The following is a 21141-nucleotide window of genomic DNA, read 5'->3' on the forward strand; positions in this document are numbered from 1 at the left end:
TTCCAGAACTCACTGTGTAAGTTTTGCTTCTGCTTCTGTGTCCTGTTCTCTGTATGCATTGTTCAATGGAGCCCCGCCCCACTGTGTTCTCACCTATTTAAATCTTTTGTCTTTCAACCCTAACTGCAAAGTATGCACATCATTGAGAGAGAGAGAGAGAGAGAGAGAGAGAGAAAGAGAGAGCTTTGTCTCTCTTTTCTTCTCTATTCTCTATTCTCAAACACATAGCAGGTATGTCACACAGTGGGCGGTCAAAATGTATCATCTTTTAGTCCTGCCTATTTTACTGTAGTTTGTAATTGCATTTTATCTCTCCATCGACCTTTTACAACTTGTTATTTGAATGCGAGATTACTATTTTGAGTACTATTTGGATATGTGAGCACTGATTTGTGGCATTAATGATTATCGCTGGGAAATTCAATTATGCCTTCTAATAGCTTTTCAATTGACAATCAAACACCTCCCAAATAGACCATTTTGACAATTCAGTATTCATTTTTTTGCTTACAATTATCATATACCATTAGTTAAATCTTTTCTGTTCCATATTGTTCTAGAGCTTAAATATATAGTTTCACCCTGAGCGTTTAAACACATCACTCAACATTGCATCTGATAGCTAATCCATATCATGTTGGAGAAAAACCCTTATACAGGTTGCTAAAAATTCTGTGTGTGTTAAAATCATGTATTAAGCTTAGGTTTTTATCATACATGTAAAGCATTAGAATAAAATAGTTTCTAACATTGAACAATCCTACTTCTTAGAAAGTCAGTGGTTTGCAGCTGACTGGGGTGACACTTCCTCCCAAGAGGGATCCTAGATATTTACCTCATGTTTGTTTTAATTAACACGGTGATGTGGGGTGGTGACTTTTAAGTAGGTCTTGAGAATTCTAGATAGTATACTATCTACATGGCAAAATGTTAGGTCTGTTGTTGAGCATTATATCTCAGTTGAGTAAAGTTTCTGAGCTGGGATAGTTTGCATTGTGCTTTAAGACATCACTAGCATCAGGAATCACCAACATACAGTCATTCTTAAATTGGAAAAATTTTAGTATTTTTAAAACAATTCCCCATAGATTAGAGAACATTAATGTTTTATTACAGTATTAGTATGTGTTTTACCTTTTATTTTTAAAAAAATTGAATTTTAATATTTTGATGATTTAATCACAGCTTGTTTTGACTTTATTAAATAAAGGGATCGATATTTTCCAAATCAACCACTCTTAAATAAAATTGTCCCTGTCATATACCAATGCCATCGATATGAATCTAATCACATCCTAACTTGATTACAGGTAATGAATGAGAGCTACATGTTCCCCTCCATTGGATTGTATCTGTTTCATTGTAACCTGCCATTTTAGCTAGGTGCAATCTTAGAATACTGATATTGTTGGCAAGACTATTCCTTATTTTCCCAAGCCATACGTCATAGATAAATTTGATTAAAATATAATTCATGGCACTCAGCCAGAATCTCAGTAACGACACAGAGGTCTGAGCAGCATTCTTTCACAGAGCAGCATTCAACCACTAGAAGCCCACTTCACGTTGCTCCACGTTTTCAACAAGACCTCTTGCACAGCTAATAGCTTCCCGAGTGTGGAACACAGCCGTGCTATGCTTATGAAATTCAACCTACCCATTCTTCCCGACCCGTGTACCTGCTGCAGAACTCCCACCTTCTTTTCTAATGGTCAGTATTTTGTTATTTTCATCAGACAGTTTATGTTCTGCTAGGAGACCGCATCAAATAGTTCAGCCTGTCATTCCCTAAGACATAATAGATTTTCTCAAAACCAGGCTTCCTGTTCTACCTCCTGTTGTCTAATTTTGCTCACTTCCAGTAGTCCCATGGCTACAGCATCCAGTATCCCATGGCTCTTCAACAGACCTGATGCTCATCTCTTTCCTACCCCCTGCCCTCCACCATTTAACCTGGAGGTTTAAAGTCCTGTGAATATTCTGTGACTTCCACTAGTCTATCCTTTTTTGGTAATGGCAATTCTTTGCTAGAAGACCTTATGCAGGATTAATGTTACTATGACAACACCGAGCAGGTAAACAAAAAGAGCAAAGCCAGGTGGACTTGAAACAGTTCCTGTGTTTCTGGACGGGGTGATTCATTTAAACCAGCTCTGTTCTTTCTGGGCAACACGGACAGATCTTTATGGAGCTGGAGAAATGGGGCTCAGTGGTTAAGCTGCTCTTCCAGAGGATCCGAGTTCAATTCCTAGCACCTACATATTAGCTCACAACTCTCTGTAACTCCAGTTTCAGAGGATCTGGTACCCTTGCAAGGCACAACACCAAAGCACACACACAGACAAATTAGTCTTTGAAAAAAATAAAAATTCATGGTCCGATTATGGAACTAAATATTTGGTCCAGTCACCAATTAAAACAGTAGGATCTATACAGAAAGTGGAGATGGAACTATGACTATCAAGAGCAGTGACTCTCATTATTTCTGGTCATGTGATAGGATACACACAGACACAGACAGACAGACAGACAGACACACAGACACACACACACTAGCAAAGTGACACCATAAGGTAGACATTGCTTGTTAATTCTTTTAGGTTGGTATTACTCAATAAATATTCATTATGTCCTACTACATAGCTAGGAGCTTACACTGGTCCTTACAAACAAAAGCATTAATATCATGAATAGCAGGACCACATCCACATAGACATTCAACAAAAGTAGTTTGTAAAGTATTTATTGGTGCCTCCAGAAAACAATTTCTTAAGGTGAGCAATCAGGTAATGTTCATGAGCTAAAGCTTATCAGGCTGCAGCTGTTGGTGAGATACAACATATCCACTGCCCTGTCCTTTTGTCTCTCTGTCAAGATAATCAGGCATGCGCCTTTGAAATTATAGTTAAAATTATAGTCCTTGATTTTCTTCTTCCCTGTCTTTGTTTTCTGTCATAAAAATCCCTCTGAATAAAAACAAAAACTGAAAACTGAGGTGTGGGAGAAGGAATGGACCTCTGTTGACTGTGAGCAAAAACAATTTTCAGATAAATACAGATTTCATATAAACTAGTGAATGTTGTTTGATTAGACAAGCTATAGGCTACCCAGAGCTTGAATTGGAAATATATAAAGCAACAGGCTGTGTGTGCCTTGAAAAGTGAGAAGGAAAGAGAATGTGTTAATGCATCACAACTGCTATAAAGAATATGGGATTCTCACTGGCATCCAATTTTTGGCCCCATAACCACTCTCCCCTAATATTGAGATCCATACTATAAAAGTTCTTGGTTTCCCAGTGGAAACTTTAAAGGACAAAAGTTTGATCTATTAAATGAGGAAATACACTTAAGACTAGTTTAATCAATAATTTAAATTATGACTGAGAGAAGCCAAGAAATAACGATTTCCATTTGTATCTTTGCAACTTATCCAAATTGAAGTCAAGTCACAGAAAAGGTAGATAATGCTGGCTACAACATTTACCTTGTGTGTGAACCTGAAACAGATTGTCAGCTGTTGATCCTGTCGTGAAATACCAAAGAATTTTAAGTTGTATAATTTTAATCAACTCCTAGAAATGTATTTAAATTGTTCATTTTATTTTCAATTGTGCACACATGTATTTGCTTTAATGTATGGGGATATGTCCACAAGAGCAACCTCCAGATAAAGCCAGAGGCAGTAGGTCCTCTGGAGCTGGTGTAACAGGTATTATGAGTCAACAGAAATGAGTGCAGGCAAACAAATTTGGTTCCTGGAATCAGTTCTTACTCTTAACTGCAGAGTTATCACTCTAGCTCCATAGGAAAACAATAGTTATTCATTTTTTTCCACAATAGGTTTCGCATTCTCACATTTATAGGTCATATTTTTTTTTTATTAAAGCAATTTGGTTTCAATTTAAGGGGGAAAGTTAATAAGCAAGGGTGAAAAATATAAAGGTTTTTTTTTTTTCTTCAGATTTTTCTTTCTGACCTTGGAATGGCACTTGGAGGAGAGTTGGAGCTGCTGTACCCTCAGGAAGTTCCCAGAAGGACTCAGTGTTTAGTACAGTGAAGCAAATCTGTTTTCTATAAAAATGATGGGATTAAGTATCAGAAGTTGCACTCTGCCTTGTTCCCCTGAGCTTAGCTGAAGGTCATCCCTGGTTTTAGAGATTAAAATCTGGGCAAGCCAGTCCCTGGAAATTGGAAGAAGGTGTGAGAACATTTTAAAGCTGGGAAGAAATAAATTTCACACTCTTTCCATCAGAATTTTAGGTACTGCTGTCTGTCCTGATAACTATCCATCCAATATTAAGACTACCTGGATTCAAGATGGAGATTTGTGTGCAACTCTATGAAAATTATAGTGCTTAGTGTATCTTTGAAAATGATCATATATGATATGTTAGCCTGGCAATAAAATCTGGTGTAAAGCTGATCTCTAGATTTTGTTGGCCCATACAACCAAACTTTTAACCCATGCTATATATCCTTATGGTATAATTAACTCTTTGGTTATCTTCATCTTTTTGACTGTTTTCCTGTCAGTGTATTAACCAGACGATAGCCAAGTAGTAAATCTGGAACTGCAGTTGTGCATACTTCAGATTGCTTTTCCTCAGGATTGTATTCATAGATGAAGACCAACTGTAAGTTTTCCTTCCTCAGCGAGCCTTCCTTGAGCTTACATTAACCACGTAGCTCTCAGCCGCCTAGTCTCTTCTCTGTTTGCTTCTGAGCATTGCACAGTCTCCCATGATGTAGCATCATTGTCATGAGTCACATCATCTGGCCCCTGGCCACCATCTTCAGATATCCCTCCTCTAAGGCTCCTTTGTTGCCTGCTTTTTCACAGTAGATTCTGTAATGTGCTAGGAGGCTGGCAGTTCTTCATCCTGAGCCCACTCACCCCCAAATATCGATAATTTGTTTCCTCCCTTTTTTGGATGCTTCTCTCAAATGTCAGTCTCAAGGAGTCTTTCCTTGACTATGACTATGACAATGTGTATGCCAGTGGTTCTTTGTCATTTGTTCAGTTTTCGTTTTGCTCCAGCAGCCTCACTCCTGTACACTGTGCCTCTCTCATAAGCATCCAAACACCATTAGATTTTACCTACGTTGCTCCATTTGCTCTCAGGCACGATCTCAGGGCTTAGAGAAGTGTTTGGAATGAGGCTGACACTTAATGTATTTTAGCCAATCAGTCCATTACCATTTGGTTTCCCTAGTCGATGCTTAGGATTCATAGAAATAGGAAACCTTTCTTCTTGTGGTCCTGTTTCACAGTGGTTCTTAACTTCCCAAATGCTTCGCTTCTTCAGAACAATTTCTCACCCTGTGGTGATCCCCCAACCTTAAAACTATTTTTGTTGTTACTTCATAACCATAGTTTTGCAGCTGTTATGACTCCTAATGCAAATAGCTGATAAGCAGGACGCCTGATATACAACCCCTGTGAAAGGGTTGTTTGGGCTGAAAATTGGTGGCATAGTATTTAGTATGCAACAGGTGATAAATGTCTATTGAAGGAATGCATGAATGAGTAGTTTATAAGCCAAAACAAACAACAACACTGACAAACTTTTACTACTATAACTAGTGACAGAAATTAGAATTGTCATTTGTCTAGCCTCTCAATATATATTGGTCACACAATAAAGTGTGACTTATATTAGGGTCCCAGTAAGTAAATGAAGAATATCAAGAAACAGTAAAGGAGTCTACTCTGTCCATAGCTACCTTGAGGTAGGTCTTCAATGCTGGCTAATCCAATGTCATGATGACAGTTAGAAAACAGTTTTGGGATATACACAGAGATGTCAAAGCCCCGGGTCACCCTCTTTATTCCTGTGGGAAATTCTGTAGCTTAAAGTCTTGTTTCCCAGACAGAAAACCAAGATGGGTATAACTTTTAAGAATCTCACTTTCAGTGATCGATCTCATTTGAATTTGAGGCAAGAAATTTAATTTCAACCCTGTAGCTTTGACTTGTTTCCTTAAAAACTTGGGCATTAGGAACGTGGGTCTGATCATTGCGAAGCTGTGCAGATATAACCGGCTGCAATTCAGGTGTTCCAACTTAGTTCTCATTGTTTGGCCACCTACTGGAGATTTTAGGTCACTCCGAGCTTCTGGAGCTCCATTTGATACACTCCATGACATATATATGGAATTTTTCCTACTCCTGTGGATACTATTCTGTTCATATTGTCCCCCCTCTAGCTGTTATACTGTCCCAATGGACTCTACATCCTTAATTCCAAAGGACATCAATTGAGAATCAAATCTCCCACTTAGAGGTAGCATAGCCTTAAAAATATCTATTAGTGTTTCTTTTCAAGGCTAGCCTGGTCTACAAGGCAAGTCTGGGACAGCCAGGACTACATAGAAAAACACAGTTTAGAAAAACGAAAGGCCCAGCATTGGTTAAACAGCTGTGGCTGGTAGAAATCCATCAAACGAATCTGGGAAAGGTTCACAACCACAGCTGTATGTGCTTTCTAGCATCATTGCTAGCTCTGCAATGCCGCAACTCCATGCACTGGCCTCCAGTTCCGTACAGAATCTGTGTAATTAGCAGTTCTTGACTTACTCTAGGCTTCTGCTCACTATCACTAATCTGCATTAACGTTATACTCCATCGGAAGTCAGGGACGATGAGGAAGTCGAAGGTGAATTAAGAAATGGCTTTGTCCCTCAAGGAGATTTACCCACGGGGGAGACAAAAGTACAGAAGGGTTATAAAGGTCTTGATGGGGCCAGAAGCTTTTGAGTAGACAAATTTAGAGTATGGAACATGGGCCACAACTGCCCAGCCAGTGTATCAAATGGCACCCAGGAAGCTTGGAGTGACCCAAAATCTCCAGTAGGTAGCCAAATGATGAGATCTAAGTTGGGATAACTGAATTATAGACTGCTAACGCTGCACAGTTTCACAATGATCAGACCCTAATTCCTAAGGCCCGACCAAACCAGGACAAAGTTTAGAATCCCGTATTTCATCAACGAAATAGAAATACTTAACTACTCGTATTAAGTTAACTGTGGCAGTGAAGTAGAGGAACAATAACTTTATGATCTTCTTACACACCAAACAGTTAAAGTCAGTGGTTCATTAATTCAGATGTTCACATAGATAACCTGGCTTTGCTTCCTGTGTTACCAACTCTGATGGATCTAGTAACGGAAGGACAGGTACCTTCTGAATATAAACAAGAGCACCCTTTAAGTCTTGGTCTTTTCTAGACAGCTGACTGGGGCGTCCAAGGGCTAAGATAAACTCCCCCAAAGTGGACTAGCTGTATTACTAATAGCAGTGGTGGGATGTAAATTTGCTTGGGTATGTTGTCTTCTTGGAGCGTTTGCTTCTAAGGTAGTTAGAAGTTGGGATGTTTTATATAGTTAAACTTGGGATGTTTAATGACTGTAATTCAGTAATGGGACAATAGAAGAGCTCATCACATTAAAACAGAAATACTTGGGAAACCCATCGTTTTTAATAGCCTGCCATCTGCTTGGCTCTTACCAGCAATGGATTTATCCTGCTTAGTACAGATGATATTGGGACTAAAATCATAGATTATACGACGGGACTTTTGGGCTCTTTACTGTTATTAATTTGCAAGCTTGTAAACGAACACTTCCCAACATAAAAATCAATTATTTTTCAACTCTTACCCTAAGTAAGGTTGCTATGGGCACCGCATAATATCCGTTTTGACACCAAAAGATTGAGTTAAAGTCACCAGAGATCTCTCCAAATTAAGAATTTCAAACATAGTTTACCAGCTTTGCCGCTGTGCTCCCAGTAAGATGCTCTTTTTGCCTTGAGGGGCCCGCTAGTTTAATCCTCCAGAAAGAGAAATTTTAGAGGGACAAGGACTAAATCATTTTCTTCTGAGCACAGCATTTTCAAATGGCTGCACCGGGTCCTAAGCCCCGCCACTGCGGACCCAGAGCTAGAGGTGCCCTCTCTCTGCAGAGCTGGGACTCTGGCGCCCTAGTAACTGGACCTGGTGAGGCAGACAGGAAACTCCCATTTACAGCCAGGCACTACTCGGGTGCACTAGGCAGGGCCAGATCCTAGAGGAGAAACCAGTAACCAGGTTTGGGAAGGTTTGAGCAAACGCTGTTTCCCATTCAGCCAAAGAGTAGGACAGGTTACAGTCTAGAAGTTAAACAGTTACCTAGCTTGCGCTTTGTCTCTGCGCCTTCTGCAGCCCAGGCACTGAGGTGCACTTGGCTGGTGAAGAACAAGGTTTGCTAGAGCAGGAGACAGGAGTTGCTACCTCCCTGGAACTGCAGGCTGAGGGAGTACCGCGACCTGAGCAGCAGCTCGGGACGGGAAGCCGGAGCCAAGCCGGCTCGGCTCCGGGATGCAGTGTCCCCGAGCTGGCGAAGGCTGCCCCGGCTCTGCTCTGCCCTTTCGCCCGAGGGCAGCGCCCTGGCTCGGCAGCCCGGCGGCTTTGCTCCCAGCTACCCAGCCAAGCTCCCTGACGCCCCGGGGCGATCTCCTAGCCACCGCAGCTGCACAGACCCCTCGTCTCCAGTGCGGGGACAAACTTCCTCCCTCCGGTCCCCGCGCCGGCAGTTGGCAGCTGGCTTCCCCACTGGTCCCTTAGCAGCTCTAGCTGGGAGAGCTTTCTCTGCCCCTCTCCAACCTCCGGTCACCAGAGCTCAGTGGTCCCCGTGCATTCTCTCTAACAAAGCCGGGGCCCGGAGGCGACCCGGGGAGGGACTGAGACTGGCAGCAGAAGCATCCAAGCCCTGGCAAGCACCCACGCCCCGGCGAGCGCAGCAAGAAGGGGCGGCAGGGACCAGGCGAGGAGAGAGGGGAAGAAAGTGTCCTGCTCCGGCGCGAAACCCTCCTGGGCTGATCCTCCTGCTCCTGCTGCCCCTGACCGAGCGCATCCTGCCTTCCCTGTGGGACTGGGCAGGGCAGAGGGCGAAGCGGTGCGGACAGTGTGGCCTGACGGACCAGCCGCTCCCTTACCTCTGTCCAGAGTAAGCGGCTGGACCACTGTCAATGTCGCCATGTCTGCCGTGGGAGCTGAAGTGACGCTCGGCTTCAGCATCAGCAACCGCTTGTAGTGAGAAAAAGAGGAGGAGATTGGGTGCGGGGGTGGAGAGGGAAGACGGAAAGGAGGGGGAGGAGGGGGACGCAGGAAGGTGGTGATGGAGGAGAAGAAAGCTTGGGTGGGTTGGTAGCCAGATGGAGACTCAACTGTTCCGCTGCCGCGGCGGATCTTCAGTGAGGCGCCCAGCAGGGCAGGTATCCGCGAGCGCCTGCCTGGCCAGGAGCTGAGAAAGGAACGCTCAGCCCTAGAACTTTGCTCAGCCACCCATCAGGAGCACTGGCTGGCGGTAGCAGGTTTGCTGTCTTTCAACTTTCCACCCAAGCATAACGGTCAGAATGCACTCAAACACAGAGGAAGAGCACGCAGAAGCAGGAGAGACAGGAGTAGAGAGGTGGGGACAGAATTCTTTTCAGATGAAGAAAATTTTCAACCTCCCTTTCCACATCCCTTTCCAGAGGAAATACCATTAGCCATGGGAGATGTTGGTACATCATTGTAGTTACTGTTAATTTCTGTTGAGCTTTTTGTTTAGAATGTCCACTCTCAACAGTACAAGGTAACCGACTGAGGAACAGGGTTCCATAGGTCAGTGCTCATTTAAGAGCTGGGTGTATTGCCTAGGAAAATAACTTGCCTTTAAGAGCAAACTTCCTTAAAAGGTTTTAAAATAATAAAAAAAAAAAAACAAACAAAAAAAAAAAACAAAAAAACGAGTTTCTGTCAGTGAAACCGTATCTATCTGGGATCCTCTCGTGTTAATCTAGAAGAAACTTGCATCCAGGGGTGTTATTTATTGATTAATTAGCATGAATGACAAGAGTTGAGCCACGGATGTTTTGTTTGGTACCATTTACTACATCTTAACCCGGGGATTCATTCTTTTGTTTTTTCTCCGCACCCTCAGAATTACAGGTAGATAGTGTGAGAGGCCTTATTTCAGAGTCAGTTGACCATGTTTCAGTTCCTGGAGTCTTCAGATACTGACTGTGATCCTTAATCCCAACTTTCACTAAGCCTCATTTTCTTATCAAATCATGAAGAAACGTCAAGAAACCTGCCCTGGGCTTTACAGAAACGGGTGGGCACAGTGCCGAGATTCTGATGCTGCCCTTCCAAGTGACAGCTAAACCATCATTGAGACCCAGAGACTCTCAGAGACAGACCCACTGGGTTGCAGAGTATTTGTTGAGTATTTGTGTATGACTAATGTTACATTCTTCTAATGGCACCAAGAGGGGGAAAGCAGCAGACATTCAGCAGGAATTGAAAAGTCAAAGATGATTGGCCATCTATCTAAGCAACAGATCCTCACAGAAACACTGAACGTAGTATTCCAACATACTCATCTTCTAAGAGTTTTAAATTTAAGAAGTTTGATCGTGAAATTCAACTTTTCATTGCTCCTGTGATCTGACAAACTCAAAGTCACTTGTAGATCCTCTGTTTCTTCATCAGTCAAACAAGGGAACAGCTTCATTCATTGGAAAGTCATAAGATAATAGGAGGAAAATGATCCTAATTTGCAAGGCCACTGCTGTTTCTGAGCTTTTGATGGAAAAGAATATATTCCAAGATCATAAACCTACAAAACATATGGATTGGGTGGGATACATTTATATTTTTGGGAGTTCACACACACACAAATTACATATAATATATAAATGTATTTATATATGAATATATATCTGTAAAATAGAGAAATGGAGACCATACTGAGATAAAGGGAGTAGCATCAGTATGTGGAGATTAGAGGTAGGAATCAGAGAAATAGTGGAATTATACTTTAAAAATTAAGAATATAATGAAAGGATATACTCCTTAGTGTTGCAGAGATGGCCAAGTGGTTAAGCACACACACTGCTCTCTCAGAGGACTCAAGCTCAGTTCCCAGTGCATAGATTACTCATGGCTTGGTCCTTCTGACTCCAGCTCTAGGGTTCTTTGAGACCCCTGGGACCCTCAGCCATTGGCACCCTCATGAACAAACCCACACAGACACAGAATTAATGGTAAAGTAAACCTTAAACAATGAATTTTTTTTTAGAGTGGTAGACTATATACATTCATTAGCATAAGCTATCAATTATGCATTCATTAGTGTATTATTAGCTCTTTATTAGTCAAAGGACCATGCTAGGAACTATTCGTGGAAAGCTTGTCAAGATGTAGCCCTCTTTCTTTGTACTCAGACCTTGATGTGTGACAAACAGTGAACAAGGTGTAGAATTCTGTGCAGGAAGCTTCCTAAATGCCGTAGAAAGAAATCATTGCAGGAGAAGGGATCTGTAGCTCTTAAGGGACAATCAGTATACACAAGCCCTAAAGGAGGTAAGAGGAAGAAGAAATCCAATTGTTTGTCTTGAGAGTATAATGTGTTTCAAGGCTTTGCACAAAATATCAAAGCTAATCCAGTAACTGAGGATGAAAAAATACTAGTCCCTTGGCCATTAATGGAATACTTTAAACATAATTTGTGATATAAAATGTGTGCATCAGCAACTGGATTTTTCTGTTTCCCAGTGTCTCTCCAGAAGCAACATTTGATAATATGTTTCTTATGTTTTGAGGGGCCTCGTTTGAAAATTTACCCTGCCATGTTTCTTTTTTTTTTATTTGATATATTTTTTATTTACATTTCAAATGATTTCCCCTTTTCTAGTCCCCCACTCCCCGAAAGTCCCGTAAGCCCCCTTCTCTCCCCCTGTCCTCCCACCCACCCCTTCCCACTTCCCCATTCTGGTTTTGCCAAATACTGCTTCACTGAGTCTTTCCAGAACAAGGGGCCACTCCTCCTTTCTTCTTGTACCTCATTTGATGTGTGGATTATATTTTGGGTATTCCAGTTTTCTAGGTTAATAATCACTTATTAGTGAGTGCATACCATGATTCACCTTTTGAGTCTGGGTTACCTCACTTAGTATGATGTTCTCCAGCTCCATCCATTTGCCTAAGAATTTCATGAATTCATTGTTTCTAATGGCTGAATAGTACTCCATTGTGTAGATATACCACATTTTTTGCATCCACTCTTCTGTTGAGGGATACCTGGGTTCTTTCCAGCATCTGGCAATTATAAATAGGGCTGCTATGAACATAGTAGAGCATGTATCCTTATTACCTGGTGGGGAATCCTCTGGGTATATGCCCAGGAGTGGTATAGCAGGATCTTCTGGAAGTGAGGTGCCCAGTTTTCGGAGGAACCGCTAGACTGATTTCCAGAGTGGTTGTACCAATTTGCAACCCCACCAGCAGTGGAGGAGTGTTCCTCTTTCTCCACACCCTCTCCAACACCTGCTGTCTCCTGAATTTTTTTTTAAGGCTCTTTTATTTTTATTTAAGATTTTATTTATTTTACATATATATGATGAGTAATCTGTAACTGTCTTCAGACACACCAGAAGAGGGCCTCAGATCTCATTAGGGATGGTTGTGAGCCACCATGTAGTTGCTGGGATTTGAACTCAGGACCTTCAGAAGAGCAATCAGTGCTCTTAACCGCTGAGCCATCTCTCCAGCCCCTGTCTCCTGAATTTTTAATCTTAGCCATTCTGACTGGTGTAAGGTGAAATCTCAGGGTTGTTTTTATTTGCATTTCCCTAATGACTAATGAAGTTGAGCATTTTTTAAGATGCTTCTCCGCCATCTGAAGTTCTTCAGGTGAGAATTCTTTGTTTAGCTCTGTACCCCATTTTTTAATAGGGTTGTTTGATTTTCTGGAGTCTAACTTCTTGAGTTCTTTATATATATTGGATATTAGCCCTCTATCTGATGTAGGATTGGAGAAGATCTTTTCCCAATTTGTTGGTTGCCGATTTGTCCTCTTGATGGTGTCCTTTGCCTTACAGAAACTTTGTAATTTTATGAGGTCCCATTTGTCAATTCTTGCTCTTAGAGCATACGCTATTGGTGTTCAGTTCAGAAACTTTCTCCCTGTACCGATGTCCTCAAGGGTCTTCCCCAGTTTCTTTTCTATTAGCTTCAGAGTGTCTGGCTTTATGTGGAGGTCCTTGATCCATTTGGATTTGAGCTTAGTACAAGGAGACAAGGATGGATCAATTCACATTCTTCTGCATGCTGACCTCCAGTTGAACCAGCACCATTTGTTGAAAAGACTATCTTTTTTCCATTGGATGTTTTCAGCCTCTTTGTCGAGGATCAAGTGGCCATAGTTGTGTGGGTTCATTTCTGGATCTTCAATCCTGTTCCATTGATCCTCCTGCCTGTCACTGTACCAATACCATGCAGTTTTTAACACTATTGCTCTGTAGTATTGCTTGAGGTCTGGGATACTGATTCCCCCAGACTTTCTTTTGTTGCTGAGAATAGTTTTAGCTATCCTGGGTTTTTTGTTATTCCAGTTGAATTTGGTAATTGCTCTTTCTAACTCTGTAAAGAATTGAGTTGGGATTTTGATGGGTATTGCATTGAATCTGTATATTGCTTTTGGCAAAATGGCCATTTTAACTATATTGATTCTACCGATCCATGAACATGGGAGGTTTTCCCATTTTTTGAGGTCTTCTTCCATTTCCTTCTTCAGAGTCTTGAAGTTCTTGTCATACAGATCTTTTACATGTTTGGTAAGAGTCACCCCAAGATACTTTATACTGTTTGTCTGCCATGTTTTTTTTTTTTTATGTTGTCTCCTTTTTTATCAAGAACTATAAGAAGAAGCATCATTCACCAGGTATCTATCAGTTATTATTCCTAGTATTGATACATTCAGTATCTCTAGCTTATGTTTAAACACTTGTAGAAAAGTATTGAGTCAGCATGTGTACCCACTTGTTTTCATCGAATATATTTGTGAACTAGCACTTGTCATTGTCATTCTGAGACCTGGGGAGACATAGGAAAAGTGTCCTAAATTTCTTCTTGTGCTTGGATATATGTGCTCATGCTCATGTCCCATGCACGATTGTCCCATTGATCACTGAAGTTCCCAACTTCATGTTTCAACAGAGTCAGTATGCTTGACTTATTCACTAACTGTTTCTTTTTATTTCGATCAGAGTTGTTGAAATATATGAAATTACATTTTAGTCTTAGCTCTTTGGTTACCCAGTCACTATATTATTTCCTTAGAAGGCATATTAGTGGTTTAATTTACAGGCAACACATTTTCAATAAAATTAATTTAATAAATACCTTAATAGTCATCTCATTTTGATATTCTCCCAGTCTTTCCAGTCCAGAAAAGTATATTATTTTTATTCCATTTTGGAGCTATATAAACCAAGGCTCAGAAACATTGAACCACTTGTTTGGTAACATTAGCACCTATCTCCAGGAGTACCTATGTTTCAGGGGAAGAAAACCTAATACTTTACCTTATTGAATACTTAGTGTTTCAGACATGTATTTCTGAATTGCAGGTGTTAGTCTGACTCTTAGTCTCCTCCCCCGACACCCTCCCCCAGCCACCAGCCACCAGCCACCAGCCACCAGCCACCAGCCACCAGCCACCAGCCACCAGCCACCAGCCACTCTACACATTGCTGGAGATAAAATCAGATGCAGGAACTTATGGAGGCAAACATTCTGTTTTCAATGTAAACCAATACAGCTAATAATAAAACAACTGTCTGCTTTGAAATATAAAATCTGTTCTTGCTAGAAATTTCATTCAAAGCTAGTTAAATCCTCTTCCCTTAATTGAATCTTTTTAAATTACATGGCAGAATCAAGAAGAAGGTTTGCAAAAGGCATTAGCATACCAAGAAAATATGTTTAGCCAAGTTTTAAATGGAGTATAACAAGCACAGTTTTATATGAGAAAAACAGCACCTTCTAAGTGAAACTCTCTCAGCCTGAGTGTTGGAAATTATTTTTGACTGATTCAAAGTATCACAATAGCTTTCCTAACTCATGTAACTTTGTCAAAATGGAAGAATGACAAGAGGAAGAATCAACCTATACTTTTGTATGTAAATGTTTTAAACTTATCATTAGAAAACTATGGTTTTTCTTCCTTTGCTTTAATGTCTATTTGTTTGTTGCTTTAATAGATTCTTTGTATTCTTACTGTACGCCAAACACTGTTCTATGCACTTGAGATAATGAAGTATATGAAACAATAAATTGTACTAAATACTGTGTATAGAATGAAAAAGCTGGCAATTAAATTAGTTTTAGAATAACTTTAGGTTCACTAAGGACCAAGGTACAAAATACAGCATCCTAGAGACAAAGTGAGCCAGGCCCAAGAGGGATATAGATACATGTGACCAAAATCAAGAGTTTGTCATAGACTATCAGAAAATAACAAGCCAACGAGGGTCAAATAGTGAAAAATAACATGCTTAACAGAAACGTAATGAACCTTTCACCTCATGCCTATTACAAAAGAAGCTACAAATAATAATGAACGTTAAGGGGGAAATGGTTTGGTTGCACCTACAGTAAAACTTGCTAACAGCAGAATGAAGACTTACTAATTCAGAGTTGCATATCAGAAAATTAAAGATGAAGTGACAATATTAAAAGTCAATTCTCATTATTTTTAATTTGCCTCAAACTAATAAAAAAAGTTTTAAAGGGAGGAAAGCTGAAATCCGAATAATTGCTCTTCTGTTGCAGGATCTTATCTGTATTTTCTCACATCATTGTCATATAAACTATAGAAATATTATTTTTACTCTGCTTTTTGTATGGAAATAACATGATTCAGAACTATAAAGTCTTCCTTTTTTCTTCCGTTATTCATATTTCTCACTTGCGGAGCATTCTCACAATATTTAACATTTTTTATCACTATGAACTTATTTTTTTTAGTTAACTATGAGTAAAAGATTGTATATGTTTGTTGTACCAGATACTGAAGATTGGTAATGGGGCTGCATGGCTGAAAGTCACATGCTCACACACTCGCTCTACCACTGACTTACTAAACCACAGCCCCAGGCAGCTGGGTCTAAGATTTTCCATTTATTCAATGTACCTTAACCACCTACTGTGTACCAAACACTAATCTATAGCTTTTGCTTAGCTTTGATGAAGAGAGAAAACTAAAATATAAATATAAATGGCCAATAAAATAGATATATTTAGAGGTATTCATAGATACTGGTTTTGTAGGACCTCATTTTGTGTATTTTATGTGAGCAATATTTCCAGGTATGCCTCACTGATATTTTTATATCAGACATGATGACATCAAATACTATATAGGAAAAAGCTCAGGCCATCATGCTTGTGAACAAGCACATTGCCTGATGAACTGTCTCCTGGGCCCAGATTTTAGCCTCATTTAAAAGAGGATTCAAATAGCTTTCTCTTGAAAACTTGTAGTTTTAATTTCTTTAAATCCAGCTTACCTTATTCCTGCCAGCAGTATAATTTTCATCTAAATTTGGTACTGTAGGATTAATTAAGAATATTATGAAGGAATAGACATAAAGGTCAATTTTTAATTCTTCTCACATTTTCTCAGAATACAGAATTGGGGCTGGTAACGGAATTTACACTAGGCACGCCAACAAACATAGATGTCAGTAATTAGCAGGTTTAAGGGATAAACTTGCCATTGACAAGGTCAGCACATTCAGAAGAATTCTACTTTTTTAAAAATCCTCTAATACTATAATTTAGAAGGGGAAAAATGGTACAATTTAAACATGATCCTTCAGGTGCACAACATGAATTTCTCAAATTTATTAGTGAGGGCAAATTATGCTTCTCTAAAGTGAAACACCCACCCACAGGCTGCTCACTTTCTGACTCTTCAGGTACTGGCTGAACTCTTGTCATTCCCGTAGACCCTTGGGGATCTTGACTCTCCTGCCTCTTAAACCTCTCAGAGTCTGCACAGTTCTCAGGCAGATCTGCTTCCCATACTGCAGTGTCTCCACACACTTTCGTCCTTCTCAAAGTATTTTTATTTCTTGTTCAAATCATCCACTCACATATTAGATCTGCTTAAGGCTTTATGATAGCTTCTTGGAAATTTTACTATGGGTGAAAAGAAACCGACAAATGAAAGCTTTAACTTCGCATTAGTGTCTCATGGTACCTTTTATCTAGGATGCAGTGTGTATTACCTATGCCATATCAAGTATAATAAATATTTTTATCTAGCCTTTCAAACTGGAGCTGCCATCCACAATGAAGAAAATAGGAAAAATTCATACCCTTACCTAAGTAAGACAAGGTAGGTACATTTTGGTTAGCTTTTATTTATCCTATTTATTTCCATTTTACCCTCCAGATAGAGTTTCCCAGTTTAGCCAGGCTGTCCTGGAACTCATTCTGTTCCAGGTGACCTTGAACTCAGAGATCTGCCTGCCTCTAACTCTCGAGTGCTGGGATAATGGCATGTGCTACCACCTGCTTATATAGTTAATTTTATTTTTGATAAAGATTTTGCTTTGGATATTTAAGGCTGAGTCAGTGCATATGGTAAACAATCTAAGGATTATTTCAAAAGCCCACTCACCAGGAGTAAACAGCTACAAAGCCTTTTCAGTATATATACACACTGGCCTGAATGTGTGCATGTGACACAGGCATGGACAGGTTCACTTATATATTATAAAGCTTAAATAATTTAACCCCCGATACATATATTGAATTTAATTGTTATGCTTCTGAGAACAGAGCTATATAATCTTTCTTGCCTATTTTCAAAAATATTTCATCAAAATGTTGAATATATTTTCAGAGTATTACTAGAATTTTACTCTCAAATAGTACTCCTCCACACACATACACACAAATGACATTTTCAAAATTTATATTGCACTGGGGAGAAAGCTTGGTGGTTAAAATTGCTTCCAAACATGAGGTTCTGCATTTGGATCCCACAACCCATGAAACAAGTGGAGAGTGGGCAAGACCTATAAGCCAGCACTGAAGAAGGTGTATAAGATGCTGTCCCTGGGGCTTGTTAGCTACCAGCCTGACCAAAAAGCAAAAATGCTGCCCTAAGGCTGTGTGAGAGAATAAAGCAGAAAATGATGAAATAAGGCACCTCCAACCTCAGGACTCTGGAAGTCACAGGTGCAAGGATTCTTCCTCCCAGACACTCAGAGCATTCTTTCTTTCTTTCTTTCTTTCTTTCTTTCTTTCTTTCTTTCTTTCTTTCTTTCTTTCTTTCTTTCTTTCTTTCTTTCTTTCTTTCTTTCTTTCTTCCTTCCTTTCTTTCTTTTTTTCTTCCTTCCTTTCTTTCTTCCTTCCTTCCTTTCTTTTTTTCTTCCTTCCTTCCTTCCTTCCTTCCTTCCTTCCTTCCTTTCTTTCTTTCTTTCTTTCTTTCTTTCTTTCTTTCTTTCTTTCTTTCTTTCTTTCTTTCTTTCTTTCTTTCTTTCTTTCTTTCTTCTTCTTTCTTCTTCTTTCTTCTTCTTTCTTCTTCTTCTTTCTTCTTCTTCTTCTTTTTTGCTTTGTGTTTTTGAGACAGGGTTTCTTTGTGTAGCCCTTGCTATCCTGGAACTCACTCTGTAGACCAGGCTGGCCTCGAACTCAGAAACCCACCTGCCTCTGTCTCCCAAGTGCTGGGATTAAAGGCGAGTGCCACCACCCCCCCGGCTCAGAGCATTCTTCTATTTGTAGCTTCATAAATGTGAGTTCTGCTTCTCTCTACTCTACTCTTCTAGTGGCCTTCTATACCTTAACTACTCAGTATGAATGTGCCTCTTTCTAATTATATAATTCAGTATTACAACAACAACAACAACAATGCCTGTGACCGGTTTTATTGCTGCCTTACTATATACCAGTCATTGTATGCCAGATGATTCCTCATGTCCATATAAATATCACAGCGTTTTTGACTTTTAAATTCTAAAGTGCTTAAATAAAACATGTTGCCCCAGAATGATCACCATTTTTCATTTAAAATGTATACCATAAACTTTGCAGCAATATATTAAGTCAAAGTGATTGTTAATTTTCCACTAAGAAGTCAATAGTGTGAATGTCTAAAGAAAGATAGTCTAGAAGCTTAAAACTTAAAATCTTCAGCCTTATAGGATAAAATATGTACATTTATCATGTGCACATACTTTAAGGTATATAAATATTGTGTGTGTAATGTGTGTGTTCTACCTAATGAACATATGCATTGTCACACATAGTATTTCCATACTGAACATTTTATATCCAAGATCATAGTTGTTTGAAAGATATATTATTTCTTATAAACTTTAATTTTCATATTGCACAATAAATCATGGATAGATATTTGTGTGTATTATGTGTTTGTATGATGTGTTGACATTTGTACAAACATAGATGCACATAGGCCAGAGAAGACCATAGTAGGGAATAATATGTCCTACTGTATTACTTTTTACTTTATTACATCAAGATAAAATATCTCTTTAAATAGAATGATAAAATATCATTCTAGCCCTGGAGCTAGGATGATACCACATAGAGCAGTCATGTCATGTCTTTGCCCACAAAGCATTATTCTAAATTTTTACATGGACACTGGCATGATTGTGCATCAAAGCCTTCTTATCCACAGAACCATCTCTCCAGCATCTATCTAGATACTGGTTTTGTTGATTATTTTACTTACACCAAAATAAATACCATAGGAGCACACAAAAGACATAGAAACCTTTAGCGAGATGTTGAAGTGCCTTAATTTTCAAGTAAAAAGAAGCCAATCTAATTAAATGGCTAAAACACAAAATTTAAAATAATAAGGCATATGATTTTGTTAATTGTAATTCAAAGTCTATTTTAAAAGTCAGTGCATGTACTGCTCTCTACTGGCCTTATTGTTATTGCAACTCCTACCAGTGTCATATTTGTAGTTATGTGAGGTGATGAATTCTATTTATACCAAAGGCTCATAGAATTTTAAGATCTATTGATTTATAGAACATGGCTATGTCTACACTATAGACGTTCATAATAACTCCTTGTATTGTTATAGTATAATCAGTTGAGTCTGTATGCAGTTAGCAAACAGACTTACACCTAATAATATACTAAAGAGAAAAATACAAAATAATAGATATAGACCATAAGCTTAAGGCATAATGAATTTTAGTTCAGCTAATAAATGGTGACATTGGCTAAGGTGTTTGCTTGCTCTTTCTCTCTGGAAACCAGTGAAGGCATCCAAGGAGCAGGATGGGTACCTATGCATATTTAGGAGTTTACCTTGTGCTCACTGCAATGGATTCCTGCCTCTGTCCCCTTCCTGCCTCACTTCCCTTCAACAACTTCATTGTTGGTCTTTGAATGCAAGGGCAAACATTTTAACACAAGTAGTTACAAAAGTCTTGCGGAAAGGGAAAACTTTACTCATTGTATAACTCCATGCTTCATCAAGCAATGAAGAGGAAACTTCATTTAACAATACTGCAGACATACAGACAGTATCCGAATGAGATTCCTGGTATTTGTGGAATTATTACTCAGTTAAAACAGTTTCAAATGCTGTTAAATATGGAAATGTATATAGCATAATTTACTTTAGTGTAATTTGTAGAGTGGGTGTGTAAATATATCTGAGGATTCAAACAGTGCAGAAAAACACATTAGGGATTAATGATTCAATCTCAAGAGAAACAGAAGACAAAAATGAAGCTACCTAGGGGAGTAAATAGAATAAACATATTTTAAAAGAATCATTTGAACACAATGTGTAGGGTGACTGGGCCACAGGGAATAGGTATAAATTTGAAGGGAACCATTTAAAAAATCCATCCAAGAATTCAGGTAAGAGAATTTTGGTGTCCTGGATCAAGAAAATGGAATTGAAGTTTGGGTGCAAGTGAAATGTTTGGCGGTCATTGCTGACAAGTCTTTGAAGAGCTTGAAAACAAGAATGAAGCAAAGGAGACAAGATAGGAGAAAAACTTCTTGTAAATGCCAATTTTACTCATCCACCAATGAAGGAATGAGATGAGAGACATATCCAAGCAAATGCACCGCTTGGGCTGAGCCCAGAGCATTTCCTTCTCTGTTCTAACTATCCCTAGGTTTAGGTTTGGAAGCTTGTAGCCTCCCTCCATACAATCTAGTCTTCCAAGCTGACTGATTCAACCCAGTTTTTCTCAGCTTCTGACTGAATTGCTCTGCCTGGCCTCATACTAACTTGAACAATATATTCTCATCTTCCTGGC

The 21141-nt window shown here is 39.4% G+C and overlaps 1 protein-coding gene across 1 annotated transcript in view; it reads right to left on the minus strand.

Annotated features, from left to right (window-relative positions):
* Positions 1–9061, minus strand: part of Lin7a (lin-7 homolog A, crumbs cell polarity complex component) — a 135982-nt gene extending 126921 nt beyond the window's left edge. The window contains exon 1 of the mRNA XM_052165678.1: positions 8980–9061. Coding sequence (XP_052021638.1) covers positions 8980–9061 — 82 coding nt within the window. The remainder of the gene's footprint in view (positions 1–8979) is intronic.
* Positions 9062–21141: the final 12080 nt, after the last annotated feature.

Source organism: Apodemus sylvaticus, chromosome 20 (assembly GCF_947179515.1).
Source record: "Apodemus sylvaticus chromosome 20, mApoSyl1.1, whole genome shotgun sequence".
Taxonomy (NCBI): Eukaryota; Metazoa; Chordata; class Mammalia; order Rodentia; family Muridae; genus Apodemus; species Apodemus sylvaticus.